The sequence below is a fragment of the Diceros bicornis genome, chromosome 10, assembly GCF_020826845.1.
Source record: "Diceros bicornis minor isolate mBicDic1 chromosome 10, mDicBic1.mat.cur, whole genome shotgun sequence".
In the NCBI taxonomy this organism is placed as follows: domain Eukaryota; kingdom Metazoa; phylum Chordata; class Mammalia; order Perissodactyla; family Rhinocerotidae; genus Diceros; species Diceros bicornis.
Genome location: NC_080749.1, coordinates 44,309,561 through 44,332,436, shown reverse-complemented (window position 1 = coordinate 44,332,436; position 22,876 = coordinate 44,309,561). Strand labels below are relative to the sequence as shown.

The 22,876-nt window shown below is 37.7% G+C and overlaps 1 protein-coding gene across 1 annotated transcript in view; it reads left to right on the top strand.

Annotated features, from left to right (window-relative positions):
• DPP4 (dipeptidyl peptidase 4) overlaps window positions 1-22,876 on the top strand; it is an 86,317-nt gene that overhangs the window by 50,614 nt on the left and 12,827 nt on the right. The window contains exons 11-23 of the mRNA XM_058549102.1: window positions 2,415-2,550; window positions 4,674-4,718; window positions 6,808-6,915; window positions 7,175-7,242; window positions 8,169-8,222; window positions 8,599-8,720; window positions 10,498-10,545; window positions 10,789-10,887; window positions 13,182-13,251; window positions 15,723-15,917; window positions 18,396-18,450; window positions 19,054-19,153; window positions 22,336-22,400. Of these exons, the coding sequence (XP_058405085.1) occupies window positions 2,415-2,550; window positions 4,674-4,718; window positions 6,808-6,915; window positions 7,175-7,242; window positions 8,169-8,222; window positions 8,599-8,720; window positions 10,498-10,545; window positions 10,789-10,887; window positions 13,182-13,251; window positions 15,723-15,917; window positions 18,396-18,450; window positions 19,054-19,153; window positions 22,336-22,400 (1,165 nt within the window). The remainder of the gene's footprint in view (window positions 1-2,414; window positions 2,551-4,673; window positions 4,719-6,807; window positions 6,916-7,174; window positions 7,243-8,168; window positions 8,223-8,598; window positions 8,721-10,497; window positions 10,546-10,788; window positions 10,888-13,181; window positions 13,252-15,722; window positions 15,918-18,395; window positions 18,451-19,053; window positions 19,154-22,335; window positions 22,401-22,876) is intronic.

Genomic DNA, 22,876 nt, shown 5'->3' with positions numbered 1-22,876 from the left:
TGTCCATAAAACTCTTGGAAAATATGTGCATGTATGTGGAGAGGCTTTTTTCTCCCCCCTAGTGAGAGGTACATGATTTTCATCAGATTTACAAAGGGTTTTTGACCTAAAACAATAAGAACCACTGGTATAGAACAGAGGTTAGCACACCAGGGCCCAAGACCAAATCCAGCCCCCTCCCATTTTTGTATGGTCCCACAAGTAAGAATAGTTTTTACATTTTTGAGTGGTTGGGAAGAAAAATCAAAAGAAGAATAATACTTCACAACATGTGAAAATTGTATGAACTTCATATCTCAGCATTTCATGGGAACCCAGCCATACTGATTCCTTACGTATTGTCTCTGGCTGCTTTTGTGCTGCAAAGGCAGAGTGGAATAGTTGTGACAGAGCATGCGGCCCACAAAGCTTAAAATATTTACCATCTGACCCTTTACTGAAAAAGTTATCTGATCCCTGGTCTAGAAAATTAATTTCAAAAAGTTTTATTTTCTATCTTGCATTTCATTCTTCCATTTCCTTTGCAAGTATTTATTCCCTATCCCCAATAAGATTTATTTGCCTTTCCATTTTCTCATTAACTCCCTGCACTGGGCACAATGCAGAAAAGTTAGATGAGCTGAGGTGCCCTCGCTCCTGGGCATGCAAAGAAGCAGTCACACTCTCAGACCCTGCAGCCGAGCAGTTGGTGATAAGCACCATAATACTGGTGCTAGCCATGTAGAAGGAGAGGCTTTCCAAGAAAGCATCATGGACAAGGGGGGTTTTGAGTAAGACCTAAAGAAGTTAAAGCATGACAGTCTTGTCAGACTGAAGGACAGATTGAACAAAGTGGGGCAGCTGAGAGACCTCATAGGGTGTTCATGGAATACCAGCCGAGCAGACTAGATAGTATAGAGGGTCTTAATAAGCAAAAGAAAGGAGTGAAATGGAGAGGAGTCCCTATTTGTGCCAGTGTGTTGCTTTGCTGCTGGGTGAGGGGGTTTGGTCTTCTTCGGGGACAACCTGGAGGCCCAGGTACTCCTGGTGTGTTAAGACAGTAAGTGTCCCCAGCTGTAGAAGGGGGAAATGAAGTGGTGATGTGTTAAAAGTGCTTCATCCAGTACCTGATCCATCCTAAGTGCTCAATAAACATTTGTTGTTTGATTTAGTGTCTGTGAAGGGAGTAGAGACAAGATGTGATCTGTGAATTCCAAGGAAGAACAGAGCTCCTTAGGCCACAAAGGACAGGACAGGACTTGTCCCTTTCTTCAGTGCTGCATTTCACAGAATTTTAATGAGTGCCTGTTTTGTGCCAGGTAGTCTGCTGGGCCCTGGGGATACCCAGTGAACAGGACAGCTGTGGTCCTGCTGCAGATAGCTTGCAGTCAAGCAGGGAGAGCAAAGTGACAAGAGGAGGGGATGGGCATAACCTGTGAAGGGAAGAGCAAGGGAGCGTTTTTTTTAGAGCATTTGTGGGGGAACAGATATGGCCATAGGGCCAGACAGGAAAAGGCGGAAGAAAAGATTTCCTTGAATCCTTCTGACAAAAGGAAGCAAGGCTTTGATCAGACAGTGGAGAAGAGTGATTAAGAATAGTCATATAAAATCAATCACATTGGAGGGTGGAGGCAGCAAATAAAATAAAATAAACTATCCAGAGCAAATATTTAGGGAGGCTAGCACTAAAGTAAATTATGAATTCCATGCATTTCACAATAAGTCAAAATGTACTTCCAAAAATTTTTAAAGGTATGTGTTGGAGGAGGATGCACTGCTAGATATATCTCTCTTTGTATAAATTTGTGTTAAAATGCAAAAAGATTCCTTAATTTCTTCACATGGTTCATGTTTTGACTCTTGAGAAAAGTTTTCTTTGCAATATAATTATTTGACTTTCAAAGTTTGTAAAGATGTGAGTCAAGATTTTTCCCCTTTGAAAATGAAGTTGAGAAAAGGGTCAGCTGTAGCTTCACCCTAATAGGAAGAATTTTCTAGAAAAGCACATCAAATTACCAGAAAATATTCAAATCCCAGCCCATGTCCCTGGCCTCACTGTAATGTTCCCTCAAGACAGCAGAAAAGAGGTGGGAAAATGTCACCCTTGACTCCCTGGCACCACCAATGGCCAAGTGGAGGACTTGAAAACTCCTGAGCCGTGGTGTGAGTCACTATGCTAAGCCACTGTATGATATTAGCTGCTGTTTCTCCTGTCAGACATTTTAATTTCCATTGAAAATTAAATTACACTTTAAGCTTTAAGAAAAGGTGAAATATTATGGTAATGAATGGTTTCAACAACCATTTAAAATTGTATTCCCATTAAGATTGATTTCATTGAGTAAAATGTCTATTTATACCAAGGTCTGGAAATAGTTATTCTCTCTCTCTCCTTCCTTCCTTCCTACCTACCTTTCTACCTTCCTTCCTTCCAGGGATCACTACTTGAGTGACGTGACATGGGTAACCGAAGAAAGGATTTCTTTGCAGTGGCTCCGGAGGATTCAGAACTATTCAATCATGGATATTTGTGACTATGATGAGTCCACCGGAAGATGGACTTGCTTAGTGGTAAGGCTGAGGGAGATGCTCCACTTTTAAAGCTGCATGTGATCCGAGGGCTGTACGAAAACAGGGAGAGAGTGAATGGCTGGGAATCAGGAAATAAAGTTTGAATGTCTCTTCTTTCTGACTCTGTGTCTGACCCTGAGGCAGTGGGTAAGTCTTGACTAACTTTTAGATAGTCTGATATCTGGTGGTACTTCTATTTCACCATCGCTTATGAGTCATATTGTTTTAGTTATGGATACTATCACTTGGGAAGGGGGTGGGTGAGTGGAAACCCAGAAAACAGAATTTGATGTCAAAATTCAAAAAGTCCAAGAGGGCCAGGGGCTGCAAGGTCAATGAAGTGTATTTCAGTAGAGAGAATACAGGGAATGAGGAATGACTGGCTGAGTATATGTGAAACAAAACAAATATCAAGAGGCCACAAATCTGTTACCATCCTGTGACTATCTTTAAGCTTTAAACAGCTTTAGAATGTAAATAGATAGCTACCAGGCTGAGAGGATAGCAACATTAAGGCAAAAGCAAGTGTTAATCCAACCTTAAGGTGTTGGAGGGGTTCCAGCCAAGAGAGCACAAGGTCCATCCAAGCTGGTGGCTCAGAATTAAAGCCCCTTTGGGAGCCACCAGTCTCAGGAGGGGTAGAGCTGGGGGAGGTTTGCTAGCATATGTCAAGGACACTCTACAAGCCTTTTCTAGTAACGGGCCTTGTGCTCTCTTGGCTGGAACCCCTCCAACACACATTTCCCCTCCCTCCTCCCATCCTGGTTGAGCACAGGGCAGATTCTCACTGCAGAAAGCTTGGGCACCCTGTATTTTGATTCACTCATTCATTTATTTATGCAGCAAACATTCAATACCTATTGTGTCCCAAGCTCTGTGCATAGCTCTGGATAGGAAGAAAAATGAATTAGACAGCATGCCTGTCCCCAAAATGTTTCTGCTCTAGTAGGGAATACCATTATGCAAATCAATAATAATAGTTACCATTTCTTGAACACTCACAGTAGCCACACACCGTGGAGTCTGAGGCTCAGTAAGGTTAAGGAGCTTACTTAGGTCACATGACAGCCAGAATCCAAATTTAAAAAATCCAAAATCTTTGCTTCCTGCCAATTAAATCATCCTAATATCAAGATATTGTGCCCTAAAATGGTATAAACTAGGTACAGAAAGGGTAAAAGGCAAAAGAAGATGATCGACTGGACTGGGGGCAGGCGCAGCGGGATGGGAGCTGACATGGAGACAGCTAGAGCAGTCTAGGTAAGTTGCCCTATGCTGGGCAGATAAAGGCATAAGGACCTTATGAGCAGAGGCTATGTAAAGGCATCCAGTGTGAATAGCTTGGACCATGCAAGGTCTGGGGTACCTAGGACTGGGGTTTGGGAGAGAGGCACAATGCTGAGAACTGAGGTTAGAGATCTAGGCTAGGGCTCAGCTGCCATGCTTGAGGAGTTTAGACTTATCTTGTAAGACATGGGGAGCTCTTTCAAGGTTTTAAATAGGAGAGGATCGTAGTAAGATAGACCTGTCTGTTGCCAAATGAGGTCAGCTAGGGGTTGAGCAGGAAGGAGAGAAGAACAACTGGGTCTCCCTCCAGGAGATCAGGGCAATGGACCAAGGAAACCTGACAGGGCATGAACTAAGGCAGCAGCAGTCAAGAAGGACAAGGGAAGCCAAAGAAGTGGATGACAGGGACTGAGGGGGGCGACTGTGAAAAGACTAGGAGTCCAGAATGATTCCTACGTCTCTGGCTTGGGTGAATCGGTGGCACTAACCAGGGGAAGAATGAAGGAGTAAGAACAAGCTGGTGGAGGTGGAGGAAAGATAACATCATTCTCTTCAGTTCTGTACCTGTTGAACTGAAAAGGCTAGGGGAGCTTCCAGTGGAATGGAAGTAAATGGATATAGACCCAGGGCAGTGCTCTAGGCAAGAGAGGTAAATGATCTAATGTAATTACATTAAAAATGCTAACATAAATACACAAATACAAATACATGAACAGAGACAGCTTTCAATTATTTTAAGTACAAGTTTTGCTTATATTACCACAAATTGTGGCTGAAGAATAGAATTCATTATCTTACTTCTCTTTGAAATACTGTCTATATTTTTCCCTCCCTAGGCATGGCAACACATTGAAATGAGTACTACCGGCTGGGTTGGAAGAGTAAGTGTTTAAGAGTTATGGGTTTTTCTGTAATTTGGGTAGATATTCAAAGCTATTCAATATATAGAGATACCAAATGAGGGTCCTATGTTATTTGTTATTAATAGAGATATTAGTTGACCTATTTCTCAAAATATTTAAATGCCCCCTGTAGAGACATCTTTTTATAGACCATATATGTCATGCTCAGTTGGAAAAAGGAAGAGGACAAGTGAAAAGTCAAGAGAAGGGCAGACAAGACAAAACATATACTCTAGGCAAATTGTAGCTCCTGGTAAGTTAAAAAGCAACCGTTGCTGAAAGGCGGCCAAGATGCAGAATGTGCTTGTTGACCCCACATTTGAAGTTATGTGCTTAGAGGCAGAAAACACAGTTTCCATCCACAGCCTGCACGAATGCATCAGGAGATGTGTGACTACATCCAGCAGAAACCCAGCAGCATACACACCACACCTGCTATGCACCTCACCTTGGAGGAAATCATACTCATGTGGGTTCACACTTTACTAGGCCCCTCAATGCAGAGCTTTCTCCAAGAAAGCAAGATGACCCTCAGAGACTTCTCATGCTTCGCACCCCCACTGTGCTATGCCTTGAGCAGAATCACCAACCACGTTGCTACAAGACCATGGAATGAAGCAAGTTGATCAAAGAACTCCAGCCATGGTGGCACCTCGTGTGAACGATGAAGAATGAATCTCGCCTAATTTTTATGGCCACTTCTCCCTTTAAGAGAAAAACAAAGTGACACAAAAATGTAAAGATTTCACAGAGAGGGGCACAGAGGTGAGGCCCCCTGGTCCAGGAACAGGACTTCTTCCAGCTGGGCTTGGAGCTCCGATAGCATTCACACGTCCTTTTTCTTCAGGCATTGATTGGGCAGAGGGGAGAGGTTTGCCAACATGAAAAGTGGTTTCCTCCATGGCAAGAGACATGCTACACTTCCTCACGACTCTTTGAAAAAAATATGTTTTTTCCTCTCTGTATTTAACCAGACAGATGCCACTTTTCACACATTTCTACTAGGCACAACTCCATCCAGGGGAAACAGGGAAATGTATTAAAAAGATAAGGCTGTGAACACAGGTCTAGAGAGGGGAATGTGTTTCAGAGCTCTGTAATGAGAACACCAAGTGTACTGCATGCCTCAGCTTGCTCCATAAATGAATTTGCTTTGAATCACTAAATAGAAGAGGGAAGCATTTTTCTTCTTTCCCAAAATGGGAGCTGATGAGAGAGGAAACATCGAGGGTGAAGTGAACCAACAATTTTAAAAGACCATCTCCTACCTGCTCTTAAATGTAGGAAGGGAATCGAAGTCATAAAGAGACATACTCGTTTCAGGCTGGTATAGATACTCTTCTGCTTAAACTGCATTATGTTCTGGGAACTATCTTTTATGGAACTGTAAAAAATGGAAATTTTGTTCTATATTTCCATACAACTATTTTTTTTGTAAATTGTTGATCCTATTTAGCAAAATGAAGAGGCTTATAATAAAAATGATAACTATATGAATGTTTCTATATGAAATATACGACAGACATTCCTTATAGTATCTGTTCCAGAAATGGTTCAAGACTTTCTAAGTCTGACTTTCAAAAAGAAATATGTGTAAAAAAAGGGGAGAAAATCCCTCAAATTGCAAATCACCTCCAATCTGAAACAGTCAAAAATCATAGTAGTCTGTTTCAAGAAAGTACGTTTGTGACACTGAGGAAATTTACTTCTTTAAACTGAAAGGCTAATGCTAATTTTTGCACACTTAGAGCCAGAAGTCACAGTTATCCTCCTCAGAGAGAAGATGCCCAAGGATATCAACATCCACTGCTGTGTTGAGTGTCCTGCGTAAGACTCTTTACGTGCATTCTCTCATTTGCTCCATACAAGAAATTCCCTGGGAGTTAGATCTTTTTGTCTGCATTTTCTAGAAGGAGAATTTTCTTTTGAGACACTCTGGTTTCATCTGGCAAGTAAACGAAGCATGAGTTTTGAGCATAGGTGTTGGGAGGACTTTCTAAAACTAACGTTGGTACAGAGATGAAACTCATATGCTGTAATGTGTTTTTTGTTTTCTATTATTTCCTAGTTTGGGCCTTCAGAACCTCATTTTACCTCTGATGGGAACAGCTTCTACAAGATCATCAGCAATGAAGAGGGCTACAAACACATTTGTCATTTCCAAGTAGATAAGGAAGTGAGTATACTTAATTTGTTTCAGGTTGATCTCCTTTTTATGAAACTAACTTGAAGTGGAAATCATTTGGTAAAGTTGATCAATGTGTACAAATAATCAGACTAATTCAAATTCCCCGGTGTATCTGGAGTCAGATGGGATGGGGTGGGGAGACCCAAGAAGAAGACCGGAGATGATCTGAATTCCTGATATAAATGATTTATCCTCCTCTTAGCTTTTTAGAGAGTCTAATAAAGCTCTTTTTAAAAAATCCCATCAGGATTGCACATTTATTACAACAGGAGCCTGGGAAGTCATTGGGATAGAAGCTCTTACCACTGATTACCTGTGAGTATTCTAATAATCAAAAGGATGTAAACGTACTTGTCAAATCACGCCCTCTTTGCCCAGAAATAGGGAAAAATCTCCCACAAATAAAGAGAAGTCTATTTGGAATGTGTTCAGTACTTTTTTCTTTTTAACATACGGAAGGCTTAATGATTTCACAGATGCTCAGCAGACTTGATACCATGCCACCAAGCAGCGCTACCTCTTCCCCTCACCTGCTTTACATTAGAGGAACTGTAGCCTCTTGTTCCTAAACGTCCTGGAACACTGAACTAGCATTCAGGGGCATTTTGTTAAATTTTAACTGGCATTGAATTTTGGAAGACTTGGAGAAGTTAATTTGTCTGTCCAGGTCTCGGCCTTACTCCCTGGAAAATAGAAAGCTTTGCAGAGGCTGTCAGCTACCACGCATGAGTTGGTGAGAAAGGGAGTATTATTTTTCATTAGAATCTTAGGCACTTTTATAATTCTTTTGGCTTCACCACGGAGGAATTTTGCCACTGCCCAAAGCAATTCTTGAAGGTCCTCTTTAGAAGTGGCTCTGCCGCTCTCAGGAGGGTGGGGCCTCTGCCATTGAGTAGTTTGTGTTATAAAACAGAAAATATGGAAAACAGTATAGATAAATGGGGTCTCAGCTTCAGGCTGGTTGTCCCGTCATATTTTTCTTACAAAAGACATTTGAGTTTTTATCTGTCACTTTAAATAAGGGAGAAATCCCTACATTTGGACAGTTTAGTCTGTTTGAAAAAAAAAAAAATCTCCTATTCAGAGATGATGCAGGGGGCTGGGCAGCAGTGACGAAAGAGAGCAAGCAGTAATGTACATGCACTTGTAGGAGCTCTAATGCTGGTGTTTGAGTTAAATGGAATGTATTTGACTTTTCTTAAAAATGTAACTAATATTTATTTCATTTGTTTTTTTCCCAGATACTACATTAGTAATGAATATAAAGGAATGCCAGGAGGAAGAAATCTTTATAAGTAAGAGCTCTATCAAGTTATTGGATTGAGTCTTTTTACCTGATGAACAAGTTCTGGGGATCTTTTTGTTGTTGTTGTTGCCTTGTCCTAAGTAATATATTAAACTGGATTTGCTGAGTGCTTTTATTCCTTTATAAATCAATCTGCCTGTCAACAAAGGAGAATGACTTTATTAGATGTTTTGTGATATTTCCAAACAATAGGAGGTTTGAGGTATTATGAATTAATTCATGTATTTATTTCACATTGTTAAGAAAAGTTTTTGAGGATTGCTTTGGCATTCTGATATCTTTGAAACTAGAATATGGCATTATTCAATTCCTCCCATTCATTGATCCTTTCATCAAGCACTTCATTTCCGTGATTGGTTTTACAGAATCCAACTTAATGACTCCACAAAAGTGACCTGCCTTAGTTGTGAGCTGAATCCAGAAAGGTGTCAGTACTATTCTGTCTCATTTAGTAAAGAGGCGAAGTACTATCAACTGAGATGTTCTGGTAAGTTTGAACTGACTAGGGGACCAGGAGGGAGAGAAGCAGGGCTCTCAGATTGTCTGTCTGCAGGAGCTCCCTCCATCCCCTCAGCTTGCATGCTTTCCCTCCCCTTCCACTCACCACCTCTCTCTGGACAACCTTCCTACCGCCCTCCTGGCTCAGTCTCCCCATCCCTGAAGTCTCCCTTTCTGTCTCCAGTTTGGGAAATATTCTTTCTGCCCTGCTCAGTTCTCTCCTTTTGAAACTGAGGAGTCCTTGAAATCATATAAGTCCCTTTCTCTTCACTCACATTTAAGTAGTTAGTTAATCACCCTTCCTTTCCCTTCTTACCAAGAGACTTGCCTGGCTTGCTTTTGACTGAAAACACACACACGCGCACACACACACACACATACACACACCCCAGAGCTTATGCATAACAGAAGTACTTCATCCTGATATATGCATGTATTGTGGGTTTTTAAATTATTATTTTATGCACTTGCCCCTTTAGATGAGAAAATATATGTGGGTGGTGCCTGTCACCCAGCCTGCTCACTGCTGCATCTTTTGTTGCTATTGTTATTATTGTTGTCTTTATTATAAATGAAGAAACCTGGACAAGGAGAGGCAAAGTGACTTAGACAGGTCACACAGCTAATCAGAGGCACAACAGGATTCAAACACAGGCCTCTGCCTCCCAACCCCTCCATTAAGCACTGTGCTAGATTACTTCTCAAAAGGAAAGAATCTGGATATTCTGAAAAGAACTGTTCATCTCCAAAAAGGGGTCTCCAAACCAGTTATCTGAATCTTTCTTTAGTAGCTTATTTTCTTTACTTTTATATTTTTCTTTATGGTTCTTTACTATGGCTGTTTTTAGTCAGTGTTTTTTGGGCATGTGTTTTATACTAGGCACTGTGCTAAAAGTTTTGTATTCATGATCTTGTTTGATCCTTAAGAAAACTCTATGAAGTAAATATTATTATCCTCATTATATATGTGAGGAGATTGAAACATAGATATGTTGTCCTAACAGCAGGTAAGCCAAGATTCAAGCCCAGGTCTGTATAATGCCTTCACTGTGGTTCTGATCAAGTGTAAAAGTTAATATTATTATCCAATTGTGTCAAAATTAAAGAGCTCATAGAATAGCTTTCTATACATTACCTTTCACTCTGCAACTACCACAGTTGGGATAAATAGTGAAGATATGTGTGTGTGAGAAAAACACTTTTGCATGCCAGAAAGGAATCGCTTATCCAAGTCAGGCGCTGTGCAGATGTGTCTCCTGGCTCCAGGGCTCAGTGGGGTGGGGGCAGAGGGAGGGGAATCTGCCCTTGGTCCAGGAGAGGCTGGCTCCGGAGCTCCGCCCTAAGGAGGGCGGGGCCTGAGAGCTGGAGTGGTCAGCGCTGGATCCTGGATTTAGAGCAGAGGATAGCAGGTCTCATGGGGTCCCCAGAGCTTAGCTCACAGACGAGGAAATGGTCGCAGGGATGATAACGTGCCCAAGGCGCTCAGCAGGACCTGAGGTTCATTTCCTGCTTCATTCTGCTGAGCCCTGTGCCTTTCCGGGAATACTTCTCACACTCAAATTGCGTTTATTTTAAGGAAAAGGAAGAACAGCTAACACATATTAAACTCCTTATCCACAAGATATTTATTATACCAAAGTTAAATGGTATCAAATTTCTATCGAAGTTAAATGGTAATAAACGTTATTTTTGAAAAGTATGCTATCTTCTTTTAAAAAAAAAAAAAAACTCGTCTAAAACATATTTTTTCCTGATTACATTAACAGGCCCTGGTCTGCCCCTCTATACTCTGCACAGCAGCAGGAATGATCAAGGTATTTTCTCATATTTCACCCTTCCTTTGCTTTTCAGGAAAGTGTGTGTGAATAGGACCAACATGTATTTAGCGTAGTGTGATTTTCTTTGGCTTTAGAGTGTCTTTAACAATGACTTGAACACAAGGCTTATAACCTGATGTATAGTCCTGTCAGTGAATTGCCTGCTTGTTTGTTATTGCTTTGCACAATCCAAATTCTTCACGTTGTAATGAATTACTGCTGTCTTGCATATTTGCTTAGAACTGAGAGTCCTAGAAGACAATTCAGCTTTGGATAAAATGCTCGAGAATGTCCAGATGCCCTCAAAAACACTGGACTTCATTATTCTGAATGAAACAAGTAAGTTAAATTTCTCTTGGAACAGAACTTTTCATGGCAATACCAATAAAAATAGAACTAAATATGTTAATTTGACTGAAAACATACATTTTATATTATATAAAATCTAATTATTTTTCTATGAAATGTTCTGTCACAGGAACTGATAGTTTTATATTTTTTTGTCTTGAAATACAATACCATTCTAAGTAAAATTCATTTTTTTAAGAGGAAAGGTATTTGGAGAAAATGCATTATTGCTAGTTTAGGTTCATCCTGTTAGTAACTCTGTTCTACTAAGTATGAATTGTGTGTTTAACTTAATGATATCCTAACGTATTTTACTTTTAACCCAAAGAAATCGGAAATATCTGAGATGATTATATAAAAAAATTAGAATTGGCTATAAAATGTTGAAATTTCAGACTCATGAGAGAAATCTTGAATTTTTCCTAACCCTCCCTCTCCCATAGTTAGCTTAGTCCCTGGTAGCCTGATCATGAATATTCAGGAACCACTAAAAAGAACAGGTTTCTTTGAGTAGGAAATATTGTAGTTTTTTTGTTTATTTTTTCTCTTAAGGGCTAACAACTCACAGAGAAGGGGGAATCCATCAGGATTGATTTATTTTAGTTTTTTTTTTGTAATATAGGATAATAATAGAAAAGATTCAACTCATCTAGTTTTAAATGGCAGGAACAGCACTGGAAAGTGTAGGGTACTTCTGAAGAACAGCTTAGGGCAGTGCTACTGTAACTGAATGTGCGTGAGCCACCGGGGACCTTGTTAACATGCACAGTCTGATCCAGCAGATCAGGGTGGACCCAGGATTCCACGTTTCTGATTAGCTCCTAGGTGATGCCAGTGCTGCTGGCCCTTGAATCAGGCTTGAGTGGCAAGGGCTTACAGTTCTGGAGAGCTAACTGGACTGCCTGGTGCAGAAGGCATTGAATACTGAGATGTGACATTCTGTTTCAGTTGGTACATGGTGGGGAGCCCCTGAAAGTTTTGGGGTCAGAGAAGCCACATGATTGGATGAATAACCTCACAGGGAGTGTTGCTTGGAGCTACCAGAGGGAGAGGGTCCACTTGGGAGGTGATTATATGTTAGAAACTCCGGGGAAGGAGGGCTTGAGGGGGAGTCAGGGAGCAGGGAGCAGAGGGGGGTGGGACTGGGGATTAAAAAAAAAACAAAAACAAAGAAAAGACTGCATCTTCAAAAAGGTGGAACTAAAACTCTTCTAATCAACTAGTGCTGATTTAAACAAAGGAGAGACCAAATGATGGGTTTGGCATATTCATTAAAAACATCATGATCAACTGACAGTTTGACATTCTATTGAAATATAATACAGACTTAAATTTTTGTTCTTATAAGCACATTTAATCAGAAGGCATAAAGTAAGCAGCAAAATACAAATTGAAGAGAAATCTATCTATATAAAGATTTTACTTTCTTTCCTCGACTAAAATAATTGTAACAAACAAAACACAAAAATATAAATGTAAGGAAGAAGCTCTAGAGATAAGGATTTTTTTCCCTACAGGTTAAATCTACTGAAGCTGGAAATAATCTTAAAAAAATATGGAACAACTCTCTCTCACTCTCTTTTTATTTTTTAGATTTATTAGTCTAATTTGTCATCCTGAATTTGGGAGCAAAAGAAACTGGTTTATTATTTAAGGACAAATTTTATTAAACTGATGTTAAATCAAGCACAGAGAATTAAACAGATCTACAGAAGTTCATACAGAATGTACACAACAGTTTGCTCTGTGTAAACCTGATTTCATTCTGTTAAACACAGAGCCGAAAATGGGAACTCAGCTCTGCGGTCTGGGATGGCAATAAGAATTACAAAAATGTTATTAAATCAGAATTTTAAAATAGATTTGGGGCCAACTAAAAATCCTAAACATCTTCTAGGAAATTCAAGAGGAGGAAAACATTTTGGAGGAAAACTTAGAACATAAGCCATAAACAAACTAGATAAGTAGATCAGATGCCAAAGAACAGAATCATAAAAACAAAACATTAGCAATTCTGAGATGCACTTTTATTTCACAAGGCATCAATGTATTTAATAGATACATTAGAAACAACTTTATTGTTTTAAACTTAACTAGTATTTTAACCTTCAAGAGAATGTTTTTATACCTTAAAAACATGCTGAATGTAAGCAATTCATTTTCTTTTTCACTTCTATTTTAACAAATTGTTAAACTAGGTATGACTTATCACTGACAGATAAGGAACTGAAATCATGTGCTAATAATTGTTCTTAATTCACTAATTAATCTTTCTGTTTGTTTAGAATTTTGGTATCAGATGATCTTGCCTCCTCATTTTGATAAATCCAAGAAATATCCTCTACTAATAGAAGTGTAAGTATTCAAGAGGAGGGAACAATTTAGAAGTTAACCATCGTACATTTTTTGCCCAACGCAGCTTACTGGAAAATAGAGCCAAATGCATCCTTTCTCTCTTCCTGAATCACTGTGAGCAATTTTACTATTTCCCCCTTCCATTTTGCAATCGCAAACCCAAACCTGTGTTTCTTACCATCTTTCTAATGGGAGAAGGTAGATGCTTTTCCTCCATCATAATGGTAAATGAATTTCGTTTTGATTTGTTTCCCTGAACTCCAAGGGAATTCCAAAGGAATTCTCAAGTCCCCATGTTCATCCTTACCTCGTGGACATTTCAACAAGCAAAAGATGGATATTAACAGTCTTCACAATTTCCTTACCCCCAGACTCAGCCAGCCATCTCTCATTGGTTGCCTTTGATTCATTAGGACGTCAGGTTTCTCCTCCTTTAGTTCCTGAACTATCACTGCCTGGTATTCTCCATTCCCCCTTTTGGTGAAGAGATGTGATATAGGAAAGTATTCATTATAATCCAAACTTCTTCAAGTCTTAGAGAAAGTTCTGAGATCACAAGTCTTTAAGCAGTAAATTTGAAATCATGTGATTTCTAAATGTGGCATCTTTGCAAAATATTTTATTTTTGTAAAATAAAATTATTAGGAATACATTTTCCTTTAATCCTTCTAAAATTGCCCTGACCTCATGCATAATGCAACATTGCCACTCTTTCTGTCCTGGCTTGCTCATTTTCTTTATTAAAAACAAAACAAAAGAAACCAACAAATGAGCGGGATGCCTGCAGCATGCCAGGCAATTTGCCTTATTTTGTTCACCACAGCAAACCGATGTGGTAAGTTCTATTGGGCCCATTATATAGAAAAGAAAACTGAAACTCAAGGACATCACTTTTTTGTTGTAACTAGCCAAAAAAAAAAAAAAAAGAAGGGTATAGATATTAGCATCAGACACAGTTTTGCTCCACTGCGTTTACAGTTCCATGTAAATAAAACAAAAAATCTCAAAGAAAAAGAGGTATTTTAAACTTTCTCATGTGCTATTTGATTTTCATTAAGCCTAACTTACAGTGACTCTAATTTGCTTTAGGCTTTAGCCCCAATACTAAAAAAGGATCCTTTTGAAAAGAGTGATATTTTTATTTTCTTTGACTTTCCAGTCAGTAAGAGTTGGACCTCCCCTTCATTAGGAAAATTTTAAAAAACAGGTTAAATTTAGTGCCGATTTCTTTTCAGTTATTTTCTTCTTCATGTCCTTAGATGTCTAGATCTTTGTTTTCTATTTTTAAAAATAATGTTGTTTACTCTCAGGGGTTTAGGTAACTTGGTACATAATTAATATTAAGGGAAGCTATTACTCTACCAAATTTAATATCATTGAAAGGACCAAGGCATTTCACATTGTAAAAAATGTTTACTTGCCCTAGACATGTATGAGTGCATTCTTCTTTTTAAAGTTAGAATGTTACAATATTTAGTTTAAAATTAAAGTAGTACAATATTTCGTTTGAAACTAAAGTTCTTTTAACTGGTCTCTAAGGAGATAGAGGAAAATGTTAGCGAAGGCAGGCAAACAGGACTTGTCCAATCCTGTGGAGGGGACAGTGAGCAGATGAGTAGGAGAGATGTGCTGGGGATGCAAAGAGTTGTTGGGGAGGATCTGGGTCCAGGAGTCCTGTAGATGGTGCAAAGAAGACATATTTAAATGAGATGCAACAAGCTATAGAGAGCTTCTCTTGATTAACAAATGGAAATGAGAGGGCTTGATGGAGATTGTGCATACAGTTGTGTGGGGGGTAGGTTGTAGCCTATAAAGATTGCAGATATGAGCGAGTTAAACTTGTTAATAAATAGAATGCTGAACAACATACCCACTTTCCAATGTAGTCTATTTCTTTCTCCTTTGACGTTTTAAGGAACAGCATTCATTCATACTTTGGCCCATTCCACAATGACTTGTGGAGACTTAGTGTGCAACGCTGTGCTAGGTACTGGGGGAAATGCAATGCATATTATACAGCAATCAAAGTCCTTAAGGAAGTTCCAACCTAGGAAATACACTCGTCGTCTGGGAATGTGTTTGTAAGCTGAGATAGTAAGATACATTCAAAGTTGCGTTTATTATCATCCTCATTATTTTTTCATAACATCACTCCCCTACCCCAACTATTAGAGAATTTATTTCTTTGATTTCCAAGATATATATAACTTCGAAGATGGTGGCTTATGAAGTCTGTTTGATAAGAATCTTCAAAGATAAAACTGATGGGCATCTTTGAAGGAAATACGTAGCCATTATAGTCATGTTGCCCAGTTTTAGAGAACGTGTTGTGGACACCCTGGTGGTTGGCACGCTTTCAGGCTCATGATGAGGAAAGAGGCACACTTCTTGCCGACAGGGAATAGAAATGCAAGCACTCCTCATTTGATTCAGGAAAACCACAAAGGCTAACAGTTTGGGATTTTTCACAGATATGCAGGCCCCTGTAGTCAAAAAGCAGATGCTGTCTTCAGACTCAACTGGGCTACTTACCTTGCAAGCACAGAAAACATTATAGTAGCTAGCTTTGATGGCAGAGGAAGTGGTTACCAAGGAGATAAGATCATGCACGCAATCAACAGAAGACTGGGAACATTTGAAGTTGAAGATCAAATTGAAGCAACCAGGTGAGTGACTAGGAGATAAATTCAAAGGTCATCTGATTTTTCCCCCTCAATTTATATTTTAAAGTTGTAAAGTGTGAAGAATTTAAAGAATCTTGGGATGAATTTGTAATCTTTCTCTCCTGGGGTAGATTTTTAGTGTCATGTTTAGATAAGAATGTATGTCATCATAGATTTATATAAAGTTAAAAAAAGGTATTTCCTAAATTACTCTCTGTATGTGTCTCTACAAAGGGAGTTGAATATGTGCTACCATGTTCTAGGAATAGAGACTCAAAATTCATCAAACATATGGACAAACTACAGGATAAACATACCCCTGAGTAAACATCTAAATAACAAGCAAACCATCCCTATAGTCAAGGATAAATAGTGGAGTTTAGTGTACATTTACATTGTAGGAGGGTGACAGCTATGAAGTCCTAGGAGTGGCTCCTACAGTCTCGATGAGGGTTACTCCTTTATTTTGGGAAAATTGTGGAGCACAAACCTCATCACTCTTAATAATAAGGGCTACATTAAGTATGAATCAAATCTCATTCTTGTGCTCTTCAGTTATGGGACTATAAATAGATATGGTCTGGCTTAAGAGAGATTTTTACTCCTGAACGACATGGGAAATGTTTTACCTGTGTTGTCATTGAAGCTGCACAGCAACCTTTGGAGGGGCATGTTCATACCTCATATTTCAGGGAAAGAAATGGAGGCTCTTAGGTTAGGTAACTTGCCAAGGTAAGTCAGGATTTGAATCCAGGTCTCATTCCAACTCTTACTTTCAATTGCATTCAACTAGTAAATGGGAAGTGTAATCTTTGAGTTTCTATAACCAACTACATGGATGTGTGGGGAAACATAATAAGTAGGTGACTTAAAATAATGTGAAATCATAAACTAGGAAATGCGTAAAAGTCATGAATGATTAAATGGGTGGAGGAAAACGCCTTTAAGAAAAGCAACAACCAAAGAGAAGAAAAGGTGACAGACAATTTATAAAGTACTCCTGCGTCTCTTTTATCAAAGTTAATGAGTAACTATTTTCCTTAAAACTAAAAAAAAGAGAGGTTTAGATTAGAGAAAGAACAAATTTGTTCGAGTGAAGCTATGATATTTTAGAAATAAATTTTTATTTATCCACATTGGTCTTCTGTGAGAGAGGGCATAGATTCCAGGGCCTCTCAAATCTGATCAATGCAAGTTCTAAAATTACAGAATTGAGTATCCACAATATACAACTCCAGTCAAAAAATTAATGAGATGTAGTGTATTTACACAATGAAACACTATTTCAGCAACTAAAAAGAACTATACACAACAATGTGGATGAATCTCATAGAATGTTGAATGAAAGAAGCCAGGCACAAAGTATACAACCTGCATGACCCAATTTATATAAAGTTCAAAACCAGGCACAAATTTGGGTGAAATTTTTATGGAATCCAATAAAAGGAAAACATTTCATTTTTTCCTTTTGCAAAGGGAGAAATGACCTGGAGGCTTCTGAGTGATAGTAATGCGTTGTATCTTGGTTCAAGGGTATGCTCACTTTGTAAAGTTTTATCAACTTGTACATTCATGATTTGGTGCACATTTCTGTACATAAGTGTTCTAAGTTTAAAAGTTTACAGTGAGAAGATAATGAGTTGAAAACTATTTTTAATTTTTTCTAATGTTGCTTAACTCAGGGCAACATAAGACATATATCATCAATAGAAAACACAGAGATTCTCAAAGTCACATATGGGTCAATGCAAGGGTCCCCCACCCCCTTCAATACTACAAAGTTAAGAGCCCCATTTACTACATTTTTGTTTAAGTAAACAAATTGCCTTTTGATGTAAGGCTAAGATTAAGAAGTAGGTGCATAAAGCATTTTTCTCATATCTTTATGTGGATTCCAATACCGAAAACAATTTAGTGGCAAAAAGACTTCTTAATCCATCAAGGAAAAATTGCTTCTGTTTGATGGTGCTGAGCTAACTAATCAACACCCAGCATAAGAAGGGATTTATTTAGAGAATGGTGTTTAAGTTCTCAGGTAGGGGGCCCAAAGACACTTCTAAGCCCTACCCAGATTTTCTCTGCCCCTATATATCTCCATTTCGGGGGTAGCCGCTCTGAAACTGAAAAACATCTGGAGAGATTTAAATTCAATTATATAAAGAAGAGTGCATCTGGGCTGCAAATTTTTATATAAAGCTGTGAAAAAAACTGCCAGGATTTGTTTTCTGTGAATCATACACACACACACGCACACACACACACAAATTTTTATGGACTCCAACAAAAATAAACCTTGTGTATCTGGCTCTTAAGTTAAAAATGATAGACATTTATCTCAGGTGTTTATTTACTTGCTGTAATTAATCTTAGTTTCTAATAGAGTTAAATAGAGAACAAATGGCAGAGTTTCACATTTGGGCAGTGATCTTAGTTTTGTATCACAGTGCAATACTAATCGTGAACTTCTTCCATGTATTTTAGACAATTTTTAAAAATGGGATTTGTGGACGACAAACGGATCGCAATTTGGGGCTGGGTGAGTAGTTGTTGGGCTGATGAATCTGTGTGTATTTCTTAGTGAATATAACCCAGAGCAGGATAATATATCTTTTGTATATAAATATTTGAAGATAAAAATTATATCTGTCATTTTAAGCTAAGAAGGTCCAAATAAAATGTCTTAGGTCTCTGGGCAATGAGTCCCTACTAGCCAGGCTTACACTTTTGTTTATTATGATGAGGAAGGGAGGTGAGAAAGGGAGAAAAAGAGGAAGGGAAAGAAAGAAGGAGAGAGGAAGGGAAGGCTAGAGGGAGAGAGGGAAGGAGAGAGACTTTTTCCGATGCATCAAAGTTAGTAAAGATTTAGTGTTTATTGGGTTTTTTTTTAAGTTTAATTGGTACTACCCAGCAAATTTTTGATGCTTTCCCCCCTACATCTACCAAGAAAAGGGACCAGAGCTCTGGAAGTGTAGTCTTTAGATACTGTCCAATTAAGACCAATTTAAGCCTCCTCTACCATGTTTTCTATCTCTAAAGAGGCACAGTATATAAAGATGTGAGAAATGTGGAAACTGCGACTCGCTTACCATATGTCCCTAATTCCTTTACCTCCATAAAAATAACTGTTTCCATTCCTTAGTCATATGGAGGGTACGTAACCTCAATGGTCCTGGGAGCAGGAAGTGGCGTGTTCAAGTGTGGAATAGCCGTGGCCCCTGTGTCACGGTGGGAGTATTATGGTACGTAATTGCTTATCAGGTATAAAGAGATACTAAGTGTTGACCTTAAAATTTCAATGACAAAACCATTCCTTTTTGAGTTTCAATGTTTCTGCAGTGAATAAGCTGATTCATCTTAGAAGTACTTCATGGATACCTATAATGAAAAGATCTGACTTATTCTGTTATTATGAAAGGCTGGATGGTATTATATGTTATATATACATTTAGTATTAACAAATTCTCTTTTCCAAATTTCTTATCAAATCTTATCAATGAATTCTGTTTTCCAAATTTCAAAACATCCTCAATGCTACATTTCTTCAGATAAACCCTTCCTTATCTTTATTCTAATATGAGTTTGGGGCTTCCCATATTAGCAGAGTAAGAGAAATATGTATCTCTTTCCCTTCAGGTAAATGTCAAATATAAGTGGGGCTTTGGGTAGAAAGAAGAGAGTAGGGACAGACGAATTCCTGAGGGGTTTGGATTTTAACACTGTCTTTAAGTCGGTGAAAGCCACTCTAGAATATCTCTTCATCATTGAGAAAATATTATTCTCTAAGGCATCATAAACATGTAAGACTATAATTCCCAAGGGGGAGGGAGTCAGCAGTGGAATACTAGCTAGGGGGGAAGAGTCAGAGGTGGTGAGGAGATGAATTCTTTTCTTGTGCCTCTTTTGACCCCATCTCAAGCCCTTTATGTAGTTTAAGGATAAAATCATTGATGATGAATATGCTCATTAAATATTTTATGTCCTAATATATGGTAGTACCAATACTGTGGAAAACCATTTTTTAAAGCCTCTCCAAGTCAAGAGAAGTCAATGTAAAAATACATTGCTATCTTTCTGTTAAAAAAAAATGGGAGAGCAGAGTTAGGATTTGATCCTTACACAATGGATTTGTTTTCATGTAATACTTTTCTGCTTGATATTAATTGTTCTTTGGATGGCTTCTTTTTGAAGACCTCTGGTGGTCAATAAAATAACAGAAACAATCTTTGTGAGTTTAGAAACGTGTAATGATAAGAAGAGAAATTCGTTAAATGTATATGGACCAACCTAACACATAAGAACTTTCTAGAATTCTTATATATGTGTAAATTTGAACAATTTTACTCAAAGATCAGATAGAAGGAATATGTAAATGGTATGTCAAGGCATATTTCTATAAGTTTACAATAACTGCATTTGCGTTTTTTAAATACTATTTTTATTTTATTTTTTTATTTTTGTTTTTTTTTAATTTTTTGTTTATTGCAGTAACATTGGTTTATAACATTGTAAAAATTTCAGGTGTACATCATTATACTTCTATTTCTGCATAGATTACATCATGTTTACCACCAAAATACTAATTACAACCCTAAATACTATTTTTTAAAATTTCAGATCTTCTTACACATGTAAACCTGGTTAGCATAATAAGAAAGGGACATTGTGTTCTAGGACAAGAAGAATTAAAGTCTATGGCTGTTTGGGGAAAAATTTATTTTGCCCTTAAAGGCCATTTATCCCCCTATCAAATGTACAACCTAAGTTATTCATATTTAATAATATTAAAAGATATGAGCATTTTAGGAAGATCTTGTATTTTAAAGTGTCCTTTAAAATATTATATTTTCTATGTTAGTGTCCTCTAGATATATAAAATTACGTATAGTCTGTATTCATTTTGATCAAAATGATAAAATATGCTGTTACTCTTTTTGGAGGAAAATATTGTGATTTCCATAGAAATGGCATGAAGAATACATGTGGAACAATTAACACTCATTATCAATGTAGTTTTAATCTACAATGCCAGTCATTCAAAAAGAGTCAGCATGTTGCCAAAGGTTGTTGTTTAGATGCTATATTCATTTAAAGAATTAATGAGCTCAGTATTAATATACTTGTCTGATTACAATGAAATTCAAGCCATTAACTTAAATAGCACAATGGCAACATATTATTCTTATACTTATTTAATTACTGTAATCAGGGCCGGCCCCGTGGCTTAGTGGTTAAGTGCGCACGCTCCGCTGCTGGCGGCCCGGGTTCGAATCCTGGGTGCGCACCGACGCACCGCTTCTCCGGCCATGCTGAGGCCGCGTCCCACACACAGAAACTAGAAGGATGTGCAGCTATGACATACAACTATCTACTGGGGCTTTGGGGGAAAAATAAATACATAAAATTAAAAAAAAAATTACTGTAATCAGGTCATTTAGAGGGGCATCTTTCAAAACAGTTATTTCAGATTTTTAAAGTTATATTGAAATTCAGCCACAGTAAATTTTCTCACTGATATTTTAAGATATAGATATGATATATATCATATACATGATATACATAATATGATAGATATGATATATATTATATGATATATGTAGATATATTATTTAATTTTTAAAAAATAGGTCAAAAATATGTTTAATTATCCAAAATAACAAGAGTAATAATGCATATGTTTTTCTGCCATATTTATAGATACAAGAGCTTATGTCATTTCAGTAGACAGATATTAATGTAATCTGTTTCACAATACTCAACTGTTATAACACCAAAATTGAGGCCGCTCCACAAAATGAGAGAAAACAAACAAACTTGCATTTTGATGGAGTAGCTGAGTCGATATGGAGTTATACAGCAAATAAATGATAAACTGAATTTTTTCTTGTCATTATCATGAATTTCAACCTACCAAAAAAATAAAGTATGATTTAAGTAAGCAGCTAGTAATTGAACATTATGAGGGGTTTCCAAAAGGAAAGAGAGTATCCTAAATTAGGACATATACTTGTGTCAAGACCAAAAGATTCCAGACAATTGAGGTGTTAAGTGACTTCTAATTAAGATTCTTTGAGAGGGTCAGATGGTAATGTAGAGTCCTTACCTCTTAGCGCTTCATATTTGACTTTTCTGCAGGTGGATTATTGATTGGATTTTAAATCATATGGTTTGAAATCCCTCTGCCCTCGTCACAAGGGCTAAGCGGGAATGGCTAGGGCTGAGTATGGAAAGGCATGAGTCTGAGCAGGAGTCTGGCTGCATTAACAAGCCAAATAAAAATGATCTGGAGGAGATATTTCTGAGGGTAATACCAAAGAAAGACCCATGCACAAGTTAAGACATACAAAAGCACATAAAGTAACCCAATAAAACGAAGAAAAGTTTCTATTCTATGAATTAAGTGTTTTTCTTTTCTCCACCACAGACTCAGTGTACACAGAACGTTACATGGGTCTCCCAACTCCAGAAGACAACCTTGACCATTACAGGGTAAGAGATGAGGAACTAGTTCCATGCTATAACCTATTTATAAGTGGTTTAAGAACACTTTTAAGTGTATCTATTCTAGAAAATATATATTTTTTATTTCCAACAAAATTCTTGTTAAAAAGAAATAACACAGGTGGTTTAGAGATACTCCAATAGCTTCCTCTACTATATTCTGCATAATTACAATCTTTATCGTATGCTATATAGGTCACAATATGCATTCATTTGGAAATACAAAGCAACATCAGATAATTACTTTAATTATAAAAATTACAGTTTAGAAAACATGTCAAATTCAACATATTCCTTTAGAGCCCAGAAGACTCTCTAAACCTTTAACTATATATTAAAATTTCTTATGATATTATCATAATTAATATGTATATACAAGCCTGTAATTTTCTTGTTCATAGCCAAATATGTACAATTTTTTTCACACAAGATGAGTAAAGCAGGTGAGGAGTAGGTACAGTGGG